Source organism: Apostichopus japonicus, chromosome 18 (genome assembly GCF_037975245.1).
Source record: "Apostichopus japonicus isolate 1M-3 chromosome 18, ASM3797524v1, whole genome shotgun sequence".
Taxonomy (NCBI): Eukaryota; Metazoa; Echinodermata; class Holothuroidea; order Aspidochirotida; family Stichopodidae; genus Apostichopus; species Apostichopus japonicus.
In genome coordinates this window covers 17,095,458-17,115,572 of record NC_092578.1, presented here as the reverse complement: position 1 = coordinate 17,115,572, position 20,115 = coordinate 17,095,458, and the positions used below count along the sequence as shown (strand labels likewise).

The 20,115-nt window shown below is 37.0% G+C and overlaps 2 protein-coding genes across 3 annotated transcripts in view; both read right to left on the bottom strand.

The window, feature by feature from the left end:
* Window positions 1-1,852: 1,852 nt before the first annotated feature.
* LOC139959106 (uncharacterized) overlaps window positions 1,853-20,115 on the bottom strand; it is a 21,489-nt gene continuing 3,226 nt past the window's right edge. The window contains exons 1-4 of one of the 2 annotated variants that reach the window (XM_071956682.1): window positions 9,933-10,092; window positions 6,152-6,386; window positions 3,517-3,665; window positions 1,853-2,469 (exon numbers count right to left, since the gene is read on the bottom strand). In XM_071956682.1, coding sequence (XP_071812783.1) covers window positions 2,423-2,469; window positions 3,517-3,665; window positions 6,152-6,369 — 414 coding nt within the window. In that variant the 5' untranslated portion in view covers window positions 6,370-6,386; window positions 9,933-10,092 and the 3' untranslated portion in view covers window positions 1,853-2,422. Of the gene's footprint in view, window positions 2,470-3,516; window positions 3,666-6,151; window positions 6,387-9,932; window positions 10,093-20,115 lie in introns of those variants that run through there. The other variant, XM_071956683.1, reaches the window with a different exon arrangement.
* LOC139959102 (uncharacterized) overlaps window positions 17,795-20,115 on the bottom strand; it is a 22,613-nt gene continuing 20,292 nt past the window's right edge. The window contains exon 4 of the mRNA XM_071956680.1: window positions 17,795-18,414. Within this exon, the coding sequence (XP_071812781.1) occupies window positions 18,368-18,414 (47 nt within the window). The 3' untranslated portion in view covers window positions 17,795-18,367. The remainder of the gene's footprint in view (window positions 18,415-20,115) is intronic.

The following is a 20,115-nucleotide window of genomic DNA, read 5'->3' as shown; positions in this document are numbered from 1 at the left end:
CATATTAATGGGGTGAACTATCTCTCACAGGTAAACTAACCGTCGATGTCACCATAAGCGAGCAAAGTGTTTGGTTGTACCGCCCTCTTTTGTCCATTCACAGCTATTGATAAATTGGTCTCCGTTGACATCAAAAAGTTTAAAGATTGATTCTTTTCGGCTTCCAACATTACGACCTAACTTGTAAAATAGGAACAAACAGGAACCTTTTGCACTAAGATAAACAACGGGAGGGGCATCTAGGATCCCCAACCCCGGAATCCAGAGAACAAACGGAGGGTCCCGGAAATCATTATTTACACACGGCCTTTTAGGTACAAAATATTAAAACCTTTGTTCATAATTACCCTATATATACATGCAAAAAATTGAGATTAATTTACCGTTTTTTAAGTTCGTACATCGTCATGTGAAAAATATTAAATGAAAACTAGAATCTCGTCACAAAGTATTATTTGTAAATACCAAGTGGTTAAATACAAAGCAATATAATATATCCCGAACTGTTTCTAGTCTGTCTTCGTAGACGTGAAACTAATTCAAAACAAAGAAACATACAAGAAAAAAAGAAGAAAAAAACTAACTTACCAAACAGTTGATGGAACTTGGAAGAGGCTTGTCGAGAGTAAAGTCAATTGACGAAAATGGTCGAAATATTTCGAATGATATAAAGAGAATCTGTTTGTTTTAAAGCACAGCCATCTTCTTTTACGGAAGCGAATCAGCACTGAGCGCATGCGCAGTAACCGATTCTAAATTTAACATTTCTAAAGAGCAAAAAAATAATAACAATGCTAACACATTTTGAAAACTGATGATTTTGACAGGTTTATCCGAGTACGTGTGAAACGGAAGTCATATTAATCATAGACAGACCATCTTTCTACATATGGGGGTATGGTTCGGGGTGATATATACGAGGGCAAGTCCCTGGAAAGTTTTCGTTTTGAAAAGAAATACGGTAACCTGGAATGGAATACATATAACGCTGTAAGGCTTTATAATTGAAGGTGATTTCCGCCGTCTATCGAGTCCTGTTTGCCTTGGGCGACGGTATTCGGTGGTGGGGACGGGGAGGGGATGTATAGGGAGTAGTTGTGGTTGGGGCTTTGTTTATGGGCCTGTCGGCGAGCAAGGGTTTGTAGGATCGGTCGATTGGGTAGGGCTGGTGGGACGGTGGGCGGTGGGGTGACGGGGAGTGATATAAAGATGGTCATTGCTGCAGTGGTCTGTTTTCTGTAGGCATCTAAGTTAGAAATATCAATTTAACTAGATCACTGTGGCAGTCGGTACAGTTGGAAGGTCATAATTACATAATAACTAATTACATAATTACCAAATATATGCTAAAAACTGGTCAAATGATTTTCACTCATGTTCAAAAGTCAATATCTTTATTTTCCGAAAATATATATGTATTTTTTTTTTTATGTATCTCAGTTATTGCTCTGTAAACCACTGATTCTCAAACTTTGTTCTCGAAAATGTGGGTCAAAACGTAGGAGTGGGTAAGGAGGAAATTTTTCGGTGGATTATGGGTATTTTCCGGAAGACATACATTTATCGAGGTCATATCGGTATAATATCATTACAGGCCACCTCAGGTTTCCATTTGCGTAAATGTTCTCCGAATCGTCTTCTCATGTAATTAGATGATAATATTAATAATCATAATCATAAATATATTATAATACTGATATCAATATTTTGTGATAAAAGTGTCATCACGTTAGTGGAATGGGGAGTTTGTTGACTCGCTGTCCAACCCCTTGTCCTAAAAACGAAGATGCGGTACCAAATATATCTACAATGGGCGACTATATAAAACAATGCAAAAATGAAAACAAAGAGCAATTATTCTTTCTTTTATTCTATATTCTATCATTCTTTATTCCCAAAATGATATAAAGGGAGCGTTTTCAATGCGATTAAAAGAAATTAAACATACTGTAGGGACTCGGCATCCCATCCACCTCAATCACCACACCCCCCCCCCACCCCATTCCCTCTTCACCCTCCGTTCCTATATTGGAAATTTTGAAGGCTTCGTTTGTCACTTTTATGAGTGAAATTTTGTTCAACTGTAAGAAACTTTGTTATAAGTACTGTAGTCAATGTTATGTTTTAATTTTGAACTCCCTTTAAACCACTTCTAAGATAATTACTGATCCCCCTCTCCTTCCCTCCCTTCTCCCTCGCCTTCCATGAAATCTAATTTTATGATGGTAGTTGCATGGGTAATTGTGTCCGATCCGTGTTGGCTGTTTTTATACCAATTCATAGTAAACAGAGATTATAGTGTCAGAAATACTGACTCGGTACATCCGACAGAAGGAAAAAAATATATAAAAAGTACGCTACGCCAAGACTTCAATCCATGGTGCTCTAGAAGAGTAAGTGCATGAGACATCCCGGCAGCTATTTAGACCTTCACAGCTTGGAATTCTTGCCAAGAGATCTTCTCGTCACCTAGTTATGAAAACATGAAAACAAAACAATCAATTAATGATCAATATACAGTGGTGACGAAGCTATCACAAAGTGAAAAACCAGATGGGACATTGAATGTTATATCCAAATTGCTACTCTTTCTAAACTGAAAGAATATTTATATTTTAATCGACATGTTGCTTTTTCACGTTCTCGAAATTTCGACATCAGACGTGAGATGAAAAATATGAAAAGAAAATGATCAATTGTTTCTTGCTAATCCTTTTGCTAATGCAAATTGATCCAGCTGAATGATTTAAAACTTTCCCATTGGGCCTTAGCCCATTCAAAGTAGGGTGAAGCGACGCCCCCTTGCCCCCCACCACCATCTTCCCCTTCCCTTCTGTTCCTACCTTTACTATTTACCATTCAATAATACTTAGGCTTGTATAAGAACTATGTTTCTCAGATTTTATGAAATGAAATGAACAGTCCAAGAGGTAAATTAGAAAAGTGTTTTGTTTTTAATTTACTTTCGTTCAAGGATATTCCCGTGGTGGGATTTTCTCCTGTATTACCTTGGTCGTAACGGCATCATTATAACACTTTGTATCACGAAGATATGACATTGTTTTTTTTTTTAATTATAAAATTTCGTGATATTTTGTGTTTGCATCTGGCAACAGAAGAATGAATGATCTCATCCACGGCAAGTCAGTGACAAATGCTTTTCCAGAGGAAATTCATAATTTTGAAGAAGAAAAAACATGTTGTATTGGATGAAATTCAATATACAGAGAAACTTGCTAAATATGCAAAAAATTTCAAAAATATCGAGGTTTTAACAAGATTAATCAATATAACAGATTAAGGTACAGAAAGATTAAAGCTTTCAATATTATTTGTTCTTACGACATCACTTTGAAGGTAGCCTCTGATGGAAAGAAAAGAAAGAGGGCGTCCCAATATCCGAGGTTTGGTTCATGTCGTCGGAATTTATCGTAATTACCTATTTCAAAAATATGTTAAATAAAATAAAAATAATATTAAATAATAACAATTAAAGAAATACATTTTATAACTAACCATCAGTGTCATCGTCTGAGAGAAACGCAACGAAGTTTATGGCTGATCCGCCCTCTTCCACCCATTCACAGATTTCGATGTATTGATTACCGTTCATGTCAATCGACTTAAAGATTGAGTTTTTTTGACTGTCAACGTCGCGACCATGCCTGCAAAATAAGATTTAAAAAAGACACCAAAATTAAAGTAATATATCCGATTCCGCTACTGAGTCTTTGAATGTAACCTGTGACGTCACAAATTTGTCTCAATAGAAAACAAAGACATGTAATGCATACCAAAACAAAAGGAAAAAATTAAATCGTTGGCTAGAAGTATTTTCACAACGATCCACTGAATATGTAAATCGAATGAAAGTTGTTATTCGAAAATGGTAGTTTTTATAAGTGCTGAAGGATGAGACACAGCTGCTATGAGTTTGAAATGTCCCCATGTATTAATTTTTCTTAATATTATTATTCTTTTGGGGTGGACAGGTGGTCGCGTGGTCTAGCGGTCGGATGAGAGAACTCGGCGTGAGTTTTTACTCTCCTTTATTTGCGTGATAAAGGAAAGAAAGAGAAGGAAATGCGAAAAAAAAATCCTACATGACGTCACTGTTTCCGGTTACTTCATGGTATATTAAGTTTTAAGATTTCGGTTTGACACTTCTGAAACCTTTTAGAAAAGTTGTGACGTGTCTTAGTGTTTGAAAGTCTGTCGACTTATCTCAATGCAACGGAATGTTTTATTATTTCATTATGACATTCAAAAGATATATTTTTCAGACCCGGTCAGGTCAAAACAGTATGCATCTCCTCTGACGGCAGCAATAAGATATTATACACTTTGGAAACTGCATGAAAATCTTTGAGGTTTGCGACTCATTATATCGTGTGTACCAATTTTGCGACATACTTCAAGGTAATAAGCCTACGGTATTTTAAGAACCGGTATTCCAATATTTTGGTTTTCGTTGATACCAACATATACGGAATCATGACTTTAATTTCGAAAGCACCATGTGGCTTAACGGTCGTGCGTAGGGGAATATCGTAGTACCACTATCACAGGGGCGTCGGAAGCTATTTTGGATTGGTACGGCAGATCAGAGTGTGGCCATCTATCGGGGGACGTCTGGTACGTCAAACAACGCTACGCGCCACCATGATTGGCGCGTAGCGTACTGGGGAAAATTTTGAAAAATGCCTTCCAGATTGCAGGAAATGGCACTTCCCGAGCTTGAAAACAAGACCATTTAGCCTACTTGCCGTCATCATTATTGAAAATTATTGAAAAATATACCACCCAGATTCATTTTGGTTCTTTATTTTTTGCCATTTTTTTCTTAGTCCTTCTTTTTTTTCTTTTTCTTTTTCTTTTGCGCCGTGAACATTTAAAGATTGGAAAGATTAACGGTGTATCCGGGAGGCGATTTTTTTTTTCAGCGCGGTAAAGGCCACTATTTGCATACCTCGCTTCTCATTGGCTAGGGCTTGCAATGTTGATGCTGAATTGGGAAGTTCTTGCTTTCGCTATTTACGCGTGTGTGTATTGTATGTACATGAACATACACGTGCACGCAATGTATCATGATTCTCTCATACACATTTGGTGTTTGTTCGTTGCTTTTGAGCGGATTTGTTTGTGTACATCCATAAGGTCGTAAAACACAACTGCGACCATGCACTGAGTACACGTCTCATTGAAGATGAAAGTAAGGGTTACTTAGGTTTATGATCCAAAACTGAAAAGCCAATAAATTGAATAAGTTAGTTTTGACAAGGGTGAAGCTTCGAAGTGATGGTGGAACTTGCTGTACCGTGAGAGTACTGTGATGGCAATGTACGCAGTTTAGTACCAGGCGTTTGCTTGCTTCAAAACTGCATAAAAACATTGGTCAGCTGGACAGTTTCTGGTTGACTATTTACTTGAGTTGCTTTTAAATTTGAAACTGATAGACTCTTATTTTTGAGCATAGACATTGATTTGATTTTCAAAATTATGACCTTTTAACACGGTTAATATTATTATGACCCTTTGGCACGGTTTTCAGATAATATAATACGAAAGATATAGGCCTAGTGTTTAGTCATGTTAGTAGTACCACTGCCACTGTGGATTATAGTTATTGGACACAGAAATTGGTTTACGTTGATATTACATGATATAGTGATATATTGTATCATCTTCAAACTGTTTCGGTTTGATTAAACTTCTTTAAATTTGCAGCATCAGAGTTGTGCGATGCATAATCACAGACCCTCTACACCAGTGGCATAACAAACCGACAAATATATTAACTCTACTCAAACGAGTACAGTCTGCTGCTAGACTATTTTCTATTCTGAGTGTAAGCAAAGTGGCCTTGTGAAAAGAAGTATGTGATGAGCGATTCTGTGCAACTGCTGCTAGTTGATATTGCAATGAAGCTTAAGCATACTGACCCCAGCCAATGGGAGCGAGGTATGCAAATCTTGGCCTTTACCGCGCTGGGGGAAAAAATTCGCATCCGGGAGAGCTGGGTTTTGTAGGTAACAATCCTAACCACCATCCGTAAGTCCGAACCATGGAAGGAGTCAGAACATGAAAAGCTAGCAATAATTCATGATATATCAGTCTCCATGCATTTTTACATGCTATTCGATATACTTACCGTTCTGGAACTGATGGTGTATCTCTAAGTTCGAGTACACCAGTTTCAATGTCGAAATATAATGACTTGGGATCAGAGCCACCTTGTTCTGAAATTTCAAACTGAACTGGACTCAAACCTGGTCTCGAATATGAGATCTGTGAACTTGTTCCCGGGCAGGCCTCACTAAATACAACCGCAAGACAAATGACCAGACAACAGATGATAATACGAGCCATGCTGAATTCCCGATATGCTAAACAATTGAAAGCAGAGAATGAAACGGAGAAAGAAATAAACTTCGGATCATTTTAACATAATTATTTTCGTCGCTAACAAATGACGAATTGTACCAAACCAACCCTATTACTCACTATAAATCAGCAAATTGACAACAAATTAACGTATACATATACTCAGATGGATTTTTTAACCCCATGAACGTTATGAGAAAAGCTCGTAATGATTGTTAATGATTTAGTTAAATGTCCCCATCGGTCGGATGCATTCTCTTATTACGTAGAAATCATAAACTAAAGAAAAATGTGAGTAAGATATGTTCACAAATTGGTTCCTACCATTGCTTTCCTTTTATGAAATAAAAACTATGATGTTTCTTCACTATAATGTTATTGTATGAAAGACACAATTTGTAAGCAACGTACACAATTCTAGGCTTGGTTCTCTGCTAATAAACTTTACCTTAATGTGAGAATAAGACTAGCGATATTGTGTTTTTCTTTCTTCAAACTAATAAGAGCAGCTTTAATAAAGTGATATTTGACATATGAATGGACGGAAAATATCTTAAAAGAGTAGGTTATATAATGTTTCTTGGGGTTATTATTTGACTCTGGCTTGATGTGGAATAACTATATTATTTCAATCTCTACCAAGATTGCACGATTTGTTGGGAGTCTCTCTATTTCAAGCAAGACAAGATCTTCGTTCTTTATAATTTACTCTTGTTCATCCCCATCTCACTTATTGTGTGAAAGTTTGGTCCGGTACAATGTATTCTAATATCAAGAAACTTCTAAAAGCTCTAAAAGAGACCAATTTCTTTTGCTTCCTTCAATGATCACACCAGCTAATTAATATGCTTCTTTAAATCTCCTTAAATTTGCTGACCTTATTAATGTTCACATTGCTACTCTTTGCTTACCGTTCTATTAATAATCATAATCCTCCTGTTTCATATGTTATTTTACATACAATAAATATATACATAATCATAATACTAGGCAGACTGGTAACATGCCAAACCACGTCCTAGAACTAGTATTAGTATACAGAGCTTACGTTATTGAGCTAATACTTATTACAATTAAAATTCATGCTTCACATGCATTCGTTTAAAAAGAATCTTAGTACTTATTATTCAAATAGCTATTGAATATCATAATATAATCCATTGATCTTGTGTATTGATCCATTGATCTTGTGTATTAATCCATTGATCTTGTGTATTGATCCATTGATCTTGTGTATTAATCCATTGATCTTGTGTATTGATCCATTGATCTTGTGTGTTAATCCATTGATCTTGTGTATTGATCCATTGATCTTGTGTATTAATCCATTGATCTTGTGTATTGATCCATTGATCTTGTGTATTGATCCATTGATCTTGTGTATTAATTTATTGATCTTGTGTATTTATCCATTGATCTTGTGTATTGATCCATTGATCTTGTGTATTGATCCATTGATCTTGTGTATTAATTTATTGATCTTGTGTATTTATCCATTGATCTTGTGTATTGATCCATTGATCTTGTGTATTGATCCATTGATCTTGTGTATTAATTGATTGATCTTGTGTATTAATTGATTGATCTTGTGTATTAATTGATTGATCTTTTGTATTAATTGATTGATCTTGTGTATTAATCCATTGATCTTGTGTATTGATCCATTGATCTTGTGTATTGATCCATTGATCTTGTGTATTAATTTATTGATCTTGTGTATTGATCCATTGATCTTGTGTATTAATCCATTGATCTTGTGTATTGATCCATTGATCTTGTGTGTTAATCCATTGATCTTGTGTATTGATCCATTGATCTTGTGTATTAATCCATTGATCTTGTGTATTGATCCATTGATCTTGTGTATTGATCCATTGATCTTGTGTATTAATTTATTGATCTTGTGTATTTATCCATTGATCTTGTGTATTGATCCATTGATCTTGTGTATTGATCCATTGATCTTGTGTATTAATTTATTGATCTTGTGTATTTATCCATTGATCTTGTGTATTGATCCATTGATCTTGTGTATTGATCCATTGATCTTGTGTATTAATTGATTGATCTTGTGTATTAATTGATTGATCTTGTGTATTAATTGATTGATCTTTTGTATTAATTGATTGATCTTGTGTATTAATCCATTGATCTTGTGTATTGATCCATTGATCTTGTGTATTGATCCATTGATCTTGTGTATTAATTTATTGATCTTGTGTATTTATCCATTGATCTTGTGTATTGATCCATTGATCTTGTGTATTGATCCATTGATCTTGTGTATTAATTTATTGATCTTGTGTATTGATCCATTGATCTTGTGTATTAATCCATTGATCTTGTGTATTGATCCATTGATCTTGTGTATTGATCCATTGATCTTGTGTATTAATTTATTGATCTTGTGTATTTATCCATTGATCTTGTGTATTGATCCATTGATCTTGTGTATTGATCCATTGATCTTGTGTATTAATTTATTGATCTTGTGTATTGATCCATTGATCTTGTGTATTAATCCATTGGTCTTGCGTATTTATCGATTGATGTTATTTTGTTTTCTTTCTTTTGTTTTTCCTTTTGGAGAGTGACCGCTTCCTTTCTCCTTGTACATTTAATACTATATTTATGGAAAAAAGCATACTTTTTCTACCTATATTTTATGTATATTGAGAAAACCAAAAGAAATGAAATAAAAATTGAAAAGGAAAGGTTTACGTATGCATTGTGATAAAGTTTTAGAATCGAATAACATTATCGAAATTTTACCAGTATCAACCAAAAGAGTATTTTGGGAAACACCTGTCCTCCCTTCTGTCATTCGCCCCACCCCTCTCCCCGCAGGTGCAGCGAAAAGTGAGAATCGAGTATAATTATGCATTATCGAGGGATTAGTGGTCATAGTCACAGTCAAGTTTAGACCTTAGATGATGGAACGGAGGTAGATGGAAGCAGGGTGGTAGCAGGCGAGTCCAGCATTTCGTAGGGATAGTTCAAATCAATAATGTATACGAAACAAGAATCAGATAAGTGCAAAACAATTTCAGTATTTTAAACCAGCTTCACTGCAGATAAAGTACATGCGCAGAGGATGAGATTATCGGATTTGCTTATGAACGAGACGATTAAATTGCTTCGTTACCCCCAAGGAGCTATAGGATATCCCTTCCCTTGCTGGATATCTCCTAACTGGGGCTGGTACATTCCTTTAACATGACAATCATTATTTCAAAATAATCACATCGACTTACACCTTACAATAAATATTTGAAAAAAGGTAGAAATTATCGATAATTCGTGCTACATTATATAACACATTAAACCTGTCTCCATAGAAGAAACGTATACATTGAAGTGTAACTGTAATCAATCACTTTATATTCTTGTTGATTTAAGATTAAGCAAATGATTACTTGATTGACTTTTGTAATTGCATCCTAATCATCTTGTTAGGGAATGGTATATTATATATGGTAAGTCTAAATATTTAGGATTATTTCTCCAAAGGAAACCGAAAGTAAAGAAAAGGACATGAATCAACTTACCCAAACGTTTGTAGACCTTGAAGACACTGGTGAAGAAGTGATTGCTGGACCAGAGCTGGTGAGGAATCGATTGGATATGAATGATTTAACTCCGGGACTATTGCTTTTAAGGAGTAAAATTCTTAACTCGGACCATGAGCGGAGCAACAACCTTTTTTTTAGTGGTTTGACAGATTATCTTAATCTGTTTATCGGAAGTAGTTAAAAGAATCTCGAGACGTTTAACCATTACACAATGCCATTGACATTTGCGGGGGTAATTCCCTGAAAAGTTTTACTCAATCTAGAGAAATTGTACGGTTTAGACCTTGGCAGAGATCCCAGCATATTATCACACCTAATAACATATGTGCTCTTCGATCAAACCTGAAGTGGCCCCCTTCCAGTCCCGGGAATCGAACATTTTTGTTCAGTTATTTAAGACATGCTATATAAAATACTCTCTCAGTTTTTGTTTGGTCAAGTTTGCGAAATAATAATGCGCACATTTATAATTGGGTCGCCAGGGAAACGCTGGTCTAAACGACTGAGCAGTCGAGATTGCATTTTCTCTGTTCACTCTTTTGTTTGATCTTGGATTGAGCAGTCATGTTCTACCTGCATGGGTTGGGAAACCGATGAAGATTAAGTGGTAAATTGAATGAACATTTTATACGGAGCAAAACAACTTTTTTTGGGAGTTACGTATCTACTACGTCGCACTTGTTTACTGCAAGATTACTACTATTGATACGAAACGTAAACACTTTACTACATGGAAATAACTGGAAGAATTACATGGGTACTTGAAAGAAACTTTCAACAAGGGGAAGTGTGGATTAGAGGGGGGAGGGGGCTGGATTACATTCGGAGGTGGTATATATGAACCAATTTGACTGTTTTCTTTCTTTCAATTTTTCCCCTGTGATTTGGCGGCTTTGTATTAATCTGTTTATCGGAAGTAATTTTCAAAGAGAGCCAAGAAAGTTGATGATAAATACCAGTTTAGGGAATATGTGAGGGTAATTCCCTGAAAAGTTCTCAAGTGCAATTGATCACACATATGGAAATGAGAATAATCCTAAAACAACCAAGAATAAGGTTACCTGAGAGCGTGAGAGCGTGGTGGCCAATTGTCTAAGGCGTCGGACTCGTGATCCAAGGATTGCTGATTCGATTCATGCCTAGTTCGTTACGTTGTGTCCTTGGGTAAGATGCTTCATCTCACTTGGCTCTCTCCACCCAGGGGTCAAATGGGTACATGTGAGTTAACTTGTCATTGGGCGCAGTATATAACTGCTGCCGACTGGTGGGATTGTCTCTGAGACAGGTTATCATTGACCTGGGGTAATATAACGTCTGTAAAGCGCTTTGAGCTTATCACTGGTGTAAAGCACTATATAAAAATCAAATATTATTATTATTATTATTACCTGGCACGGCAGGACATCATAAAATTTGCCTATATGCTCCAGATGAGAGTAACTGATGAAACGAAATCTTCTGGTGGTAGAAGCTGAATGGTAAGTAAAAATTGCTGACAATTCTCGGCATGTTTAGATGTAAACCATATTAGACCGGCAGCCCAGTGCACTTTGATCAAACGAACGAGGTACCAATATCTGAGTATTGGAACATTTGTGGAAAATCCCAGTATATCCAAAAGTGGATGTCTGCCGTGGTCGCTCTGCTGCATGTGGCCCCTGGGGCCGGTTAAAGGGGGCCCAAAAATGCATCTGATCAAACGAACGAGGTACCACTTGAAACCAATGTCAACTTAATGCATGAATGCCACATAGTACTGAATGGCCCATGCCAGACAAATTTTCTGCTGCAAAGGGCCCGCCAGACGCCCAAGAAGGGCCCCTAAAAAAATGCATCTGATCAAACGAACGAGGTACCACTTGAAACCAATGTCAACTTAATGCATGAATGCCACAAAGTACTGAATGGCCTATGCCAGACAAATTTTCTGCTGCTAAGGGCCCGCCAGACGCCCCCAAATATGGCCAGTTCTGCAACCTTGTAAATATTCCTTACAAGCAAGGAACCATATCGCCCCTGAGCTCTTGTTTGTGGAGGTCGAAGATCAAACGGACTTAGTTTGACAGTGAGTTCACGAGCTTTTGTCTGGATCGGCTGTTGATCTCAATTTGTGTAGTCTCTTCCACCAGTTTCAGCATAGCTAGGCCTAAAAAGTAACGTTCGACTTTCGTCACGTTACTGATTATGGGACAACTTGAACAAACCTGGGTAGGCCTGTGAGCAATTTTATGTTGTCTAGGTCAGCAACGGTTGGGTAGAATAGGGTTCGTTAACACAACAACGTGAAGAATACGAGGCAGAATACCAATACACTTAACATGGCAAAACATCTCCTTCATGATTTCTTAAGGCAATTTTCCTACTGGCTATCAGTCATAATTCGCAAAGTATAGAACAATTTAAGGAGTTTTGAGACAAGTTTGCTGTTGTTACTGCTAAGAATTTTGGAAGAGATATGCTCTTACAACCTCAGATTATCATTGCGTAAAAGATCGCTTTGATTTAGGCAATGAAATGGAGTAATATCGATATTATTCGCACATCAATATGCAGCTAAATGACAGATAATTAATTGGGAAATTGTACGAAGTCGCCGCTCTAATTGAGCAGCGGTTCAAAGTAGCTGTGAGGTACTGTACAGTATATGCTCATGACTCCCGCACACCTAGTTTATGTATAGTATATGCCTAGTAAAGTACAGGAGCCCTAATGTAACAGAAGCCAAGCTATCTTCGTGGGTATTTTGACAGATGTTGTATTTTTAAATGTTTGAGACACTACAGTAGGCATATCTGCTTATTTATGATTCTGCGTCATGTTTTACTTTGTTCAACACTTACTTTCGGTGGAAAAAAATTCATTTCGTACTGAAAAGAAAGATGACTCTCTAACGCGCAATTACGTAGCACCATGCATCTGCCTAACTGCCTAACCTTTGTTCATAGAAAGTATTAATGTTGCAGATCTATACTTTGGAGACTTGACCAACAATCATAGGCCTAGTGGCGAGCGGAATTTGGCGAGTAGACTTTTAGTCACGGTCGCCAAATAGCGAGTACTTTCAAAAATATTTGTCGAGGCCTGAAAACCTTCACAACATGATTTCTCATGGTAGAAATCATGGATACTTTTCATACATGGTATATGGATTTGCAAAATTGAGTACAAAAATCCTATTGCTTGTGAGGTAAAATCTCCTATAGGTCACCAGAGGTCAAACTCTGAAAAACCTTTTACATGATATGTAACGATGGAAATCGTGGATACCTCTAATACTTGGTGTGTGGATTCATAACAACATCGAGTACAAGACCCCTATTGTTTTTGATGGAGGTGTGTATAGCCACGTACAGTAGACTGACCTGTGTTATCATGCCATAGTGTTATTGTAACAGCTAGTCAGGTATATACTAACCAGCACTACTCTAGTGCATTGAAGTCATCGAAAACTCAATGCATTTTGCATTCTGGTTTTAGTATATGTGGTGATATATTTTAACACGCATGCTATGGAACGCGAAAAGGGCAACCATATTTCGTTGTCTAAACTAAGTTTGTTGCAGTCTAAACTAAAGTTGTTGCTGCTGTTTTACCACGTTGTTGCTCAAACTCACGTTGTTATTTTAACTTCCGTTGTCTAAACATACGTCGTTGTCTAAACTTACGTTGTTGCTATCGGCGCTGTTCAAAATTGCTCAACCGCGTAATGTAAACCAGAATGCGAAATGCATTGAGGTTTCGATGACTTCAGTACACTAGAAAGGTGTTAGTATAAGCAGAACTAGCTGTTACTATAGAAATGGCCCGAACCACCATTTTGATACATTAAATAAACACAGGTCAGTCTACTGTACGTGGCTATACACACCTGCACCAAAAACAATAGGGGTCTTGGAGGTCCAAGTCCATTTGGAGTCACCAAACGCAAACTTGTGGAAACCTTGTTTTATAAGCTACCGTATCTCCCACAGCCAGCCTATCAGATAACATGTGCGTTAGTACAACTCATACGAATAGGAGGCTGCACGGTAAACAACTTTTAAAATGTTATAATGTTATACTTATAGGCTATGCATATACGCTGTGAATGTCGGAAATCAAGTACAACGTCGAGTGTCTAGACAAAGTACCAGCATAAAAATACTGCACTTTTAAACTGATTTCATTGAGCCCCTCCAACAATGTGTAGAGATAATCTGGGAATGTCGGTAATCAAGTAAAACGAGTATCGAGACAAAATGCCAGCATAAAATACTGTACTTAAAATTGAATTATTGAACCATTACATGATGTCTGGATATGTTGTGAATGTCGGCAATCAAGTAAAACGAATGACAGTAATATTACTAAAGACAAATGTTTTCGTCCCGATCGAACACCAATTGCGTTTATTATATGACCTATACTTTTACTAGTGTTTATAGTTGAGAAGATGCGATCTTATCACTGCCTGTACTTTGTGAATGCTCTACACAATATATATATGGCGGATGCCATCCAGTGCCTTAGCTTCGCTGTTTTACAAGGGCGGCCGTCCGACCTTCATTTCGCCTGCCCTGCCACTCTTTCCTCCTCTCCAACTCCGTATATAGTACCTCGATGCTTTGACCTGCAGCGATTTCACCAGCTACCCCAACTCTTCAAATATCCCCGCAAATGTAGTGTGCATATCTCGCTAAATTCCACGCAATTTGTATTAGGCCTGTTCAAACTTCGGAGTTTCAACTGCACATGCGCATATCCTGAAAATTTGTGGAGAAAAGATCATATCACCTTACCTACAACACATAGCCTTAGTCAAAACTCGAGTGTATCTTGGATGATTCGTTTCTTTCATAACATGTTAGCGGGTTTTTTGGTCTAAAATTCTTAACAATGCTGAGCGAGGTTTGTGTATATTCCATTTACAACACAATCCCTTTCGCAAATTGAAACTCCGAACTGGATTGGTGTTACGAATGAACTTGCTTGGCGGGTTTAGTAAACTAGTTCTGTGAGTCATATTGCCTACGTACTTCAATACTGTGCCCCTCTTGTTACTCACGAAGCGCAGACTACATCCAACCATAGAGCAACTGATCCAACATTTACCCTGGATGCTTTTCAGTATTTGGAAACAACCAACTCCACGAAAATTATAGTATTTAAATAACATTTTTACGCAATGTCGAAACTTCAATGACTACTTTTGACGATGTATGACTGCAGTAGTTTATGCACACGAATTAGTGTTGCACCAGAATCATGACTTGAAGCACGTGGTCAAAGGGACCGCAAAACTTTACGCAAGTTTGCAACGAAGAAATAACTGTGGTATAAATGCACATTTTACATTATCAACTCTCAAAAGGGAAAGAACATAACATACTGTGAGATTTAAAGTCCTTTTCAGTATCAGAGATGTTGTGGTAGCTTCCCGCAAAATTCATAGATTGTCTCAACTCATAACTTTCTGTGATAAAACAATTATTCAAATATGACATTAACAATATAAATGTAAATAACGTCCTCGGAGTTGTATCTACTATCATGTAAATATCGTGAACAACGTGATTTTGTTCGACAAATCATGTTGTTAAGGATATTTACATGGCTGTTGCTACAAATCCGGCATGACATTAACGATTACCCCCCCCCCCCTTTTCGCGTTACTTAGTTAAACCATCATACTTTGCGTTCATTGAGCACTGAAGATGCAAGCATGTTTGCAGACAATGGATAAGGGACTATTAACCAAACAAATCTCGGGAAATTTGAGAAAACATTGGCTGTATTTAGCATGAAAATCTCTGTAATAGATATGTTGTTAGCACTGCACGGAAGCAACTTGCGGTTGATTGTTATAATTTTTTGATTCCTTGGCGGTAGCCGTAGGAATCTATGCGGTCATGACTGCGTGTGTATGTGTGTATGTGTGTGTGTGTGTGCGTATGTGTGTGTGTGTGTCTGTGTGTGTGTGACGCCAAGCTTGAAATTAGGTTTTCTCAGCAATCCCAAGGTAGATTGATCTCATTCTTGGTACACAGGTTACCCATCATGAGTAGACGATCCCTATTTATTTTGGTGCTAATATCATGAATATTAATGAGTGGGCGGGGCTTAGAGTGATTTTCAACAAATGTCAATATCTTCGCAACCGTAAGTTAAATTTTCATGGAACTTGGTTTGGTGGTACAAGAGGAAAGTCCTCTATATGAATATGGTGACAGTTTGTCCAATCTCATTATTATTCATGAGGGGCGAGGCTAAGTGTTGTTTTTCGCAAAAAAGCTTGAAATTAGGTTTTCTCAGCAATCCCAAGGTGGATTGATCTCATTCTTGGTACATAGGTTACCCATCATGAGTAGACGATCCCTATTTATTTTGGTGCTAATATCATGAATATTAATGAGTGGGCGGGGCTTAGAGTGATTTTCAACAAATGTCAATATCTTCGCAACCGTAAGTTAAATTTTCATGGAACTTGGTTTGGTGGTACAAGAGGAAAGTCCTCTATATAAATATGGTGACAGTTTGTCCAATCTCATTATTATTCATGAGGGGCGAGGCTAAGTGTTGTTTTTCGCAAAAAAGCTTGAAATTAGGTTTTCTCAGCAATCCCAAGGTGGATTGATCTCATTCTTGGTACATAGGTTACCCATCATGAGTAGACGATCCCTATTTATTTTGGTGCTAATATCATGAATATTAATGAGAGGGCGGGGCTTAGAGTGATTTTCAACAAATCTTCAGTATGACCCGGCCAGGAGTCGAACCCCCTAACCTTCCAGCTGCAAGTCGGAATTCTACCCCAATACTATTAATGAGGGGGCATGAATATTAATGAGTGGTAGAGCTTAAAGCAAATTCTTTAAAATATCAATTTGTTCATCAAACTTGAGCTGATAGCAAGGAACAACATTTGTGTTGATGCTACATTAATATTCATAAAAGGTCGGAACCAAGTGTACACAATGAACCTACAGTAATATTTACTGTAGATGCCAAGGAATCTCAAAACCTCTTGGTTTTCTTGTTTGAAAAGAAAGAATGATGTTCGTTCACAATGTGTTCACAACGGAACTTTAGCAACGAAAGTGTAGACATCAACGTGAGTTTAGACATCAACCGTAAGTTAACTTAGCAACGAAAGTTTTAGACATCAACGTGAGTTTAGACATCAACCGTAAGGTTTATAAATCAACGTGAGTTTAGACATTAAGGCGCGTTTAGTCGTCAACGTGACTTTAGACATCAACGTAAGTTTAGACATCAACGAACAACAGCAACATGGTAAACTAGCAGCAACAGCTTTAGTTTAGACAGCAACAAACTTAGTTTAGGCAACGAAACAAACTTAGTTTAGGCAACGAAATACGGTTGCCCTTTTCGCGTTCCATAGCATGCATCACCTGAGTGAATAATATCATCATTGAGCTGAAACTTTGGTTTTCCTTTATAAAGATAACATTGACAGCTTAGGCGCTTGCAACAGTCCGTGCGAAGGATCAGCGTTGCAAAGATACATAAAGAACCCTTATATAGGGGCTAACGTAGAGCCACTGAGGAATCATGAAGCCAGACCGCCTCGGGTCTCCACTAGAGTAAATGTTCTCCGGATTGACAACTGAGGTGTTAAGATGATACGGTAATAGTAATATTGATAATCATAAATTTAAATATATTATATTACTAAAACTGATATCAATATTTTTTGATAAAAGTGTCATCACGTTAGTGGAATGGGGAGTTTTTTGACTCGCCGTCCAACCCCTTGTCTCAGAAACGAAGTTGCGGTACCAACTATATCTACAATGGGCGACTATATGAAACAATGCAAAAATGAAAACAAAGAGCAATTATTCTTTCTGTATCTTACTTTATTCCCAAAATGATATTAAGGGAGAGTTTTCCCCTTCGATAATCGAAATTCAATATACTGTAAGAACCCGGCACCTCATCCACATCATCCACCTCAACATCCACCCCTCACCTCCCCTTCTCTCCCCACCCTCCGTTCCTATTGCACATTTTGTCCGATAATCCTTGTGCAGGTTCCGTTTGTTACTTTTTATGAGTGACAAATTTGTTCATCTGTTTGAAACTCTGTTATTAGTGCTGTAGTCAATGTTATGTATTAATTTTGGATTCACTTTAAACCACTTTTAAGCTAATCCCTCACACCCGTCCCTTCCCTCCCTTCTCCCTCGCCTTCCATGAAATCTAATTTTATGATGGTAGTTGCATGGGTAATTGTTTCCGATCCGTGTTGGCTGTGTTTATACCAATTCATAGTAAACAGAGATTATAGTGTCACAAATACTGACTCGCTAACATCCGACAGAAGGAAAAATAATAATAAAATGTACGCTTTGCCAAGACTTCAATCCATGTTGTTCAAGAAGAGTAGGTTAGACATTGCCGGCAGCTGTTTAGACATTCACAGCTTGGAATTCTTGCCAAGAGATCTTCTCGTCACCTAGTTATGAAACATGAAAACAAAACAATAAAGTAATGATCAATATACAGTAGTGACGAAGCTATCACAAAGTGAAAAACCAGATGGGACATTGAATGTTATATCCAAATTGCTACTCTTTCTAAACTGAAAGAATATTTATATTTTAATCGACATGTTGCTTTTTCACGTTCTCGAAATTTCGACATCAGACGTGAGATGAATAATATGAACAGAAAATGATCTATTGTTTATTGGTAATCCTTTTGTTAATGCAAAGGGGTCCAGCTGAATGATTTAAAACTTTCGTGAAGTGACCAGTTGTCGAAAAATATACCACTGCCTTAGCCCATTCAAAGTAGGGTGAAGCGACGCCCCCCTTGCCCCCAACCACCATCTTCCCCTTCCCTTCTGTTCCTACCTTTACTATTTACCATTCAATAATACTTAGGCTTGTATAAGAACTATGTTTCTCAGATTTTATGAAATGAAATGAACAGTCCAAGAGGTAAATTAGAAAAGTGTTTTGTTTTTAATTTACTTTCGTTCAAGGGATATTTCCGTGGTGGAATTTTCTTGTATTTTATAGGTCGTAACCGCATTATTATAGCACTTTGTATCACGAAGATATTTTGTGTTTTCATCTGGCAACAGAAGAATGAATGATCTCATCACGGCAGGTCAGTGACAAATGCTTTTCCACAGAGGAAATTATTATTTTTGAAGAAGAAAAAACATGTTGCATTTTATGAAATTCAAAATACAGTGAAACTTGATAAATATGCCAAAAATTTCAAAAGTATCAGGTTTCAACAAGATAAATCAATTTAACAGATTAAGATAGAAAATTTAGAGCTTTCAATATCATTTTTTATTATGACATCACTTTGAAGGTAGCCTCTCGTGAAAAGAAGATAAAGAGGGCGTCCTAATTCATTCAGTCCTAATTTTGTTCATGTCGCCGGAATGTATCGTAATTACCTCTTTCATATAATACATTAAAGAAAAAGAATAATAATAAATAAAGATAAAAATATGTCTTTAAACTAACCATTAGTGTCATCGTCTGAGAGAAACGCAACGAAGTTTATGGCTGATCCGCCCTCTTCCACCCATTCACAGATTTCGATGTACTTATTACCATTCATGTCAATCAATTTAAAGATTGACTCTTTTAGACTGTCAACGTCACGGCGGCCACGCAGCCTGCAAAATAAGTTTGAAAAAAGACACCAAACTTTAATCAAATTAAGGTAATTTTATCCGATACCGCTACTGCTTCTTTGAATGTAACCTGTGCAGTCACATTCAAGTGTGTCAATAAATAATATAAAGGCATGTAATACATACCGAAACAAATGAGGAAAAAGGGTTAGATAAAACGTTATATAGAAATATTTGCACAGCGTTCCACTGAATATGTAAATCGAACTAAAGTTATTATTCGAAAATGGTAGATTTTATAAGAACTGAGGAGTGAGACACAGCTTATATGTGTTTGAAATGTCCCCATGTATTAATTTTTCTAAATATTATAATTCTTTTGGGAGTGGACAGATGGTCGGGTGGTCGGGTGGTCTGGCGGTCGGAAAAGAGAAGTGGGCGTGAGTTTTTACTCTCCTTTATTTGAGTGATAGAAAGGAAAGAAAGGGAAGGAAATGCGAAAAGAATATTCCTACATGACGTCAGTGTTCCCGGCCACTTCATGGTGCACTTCTGTAC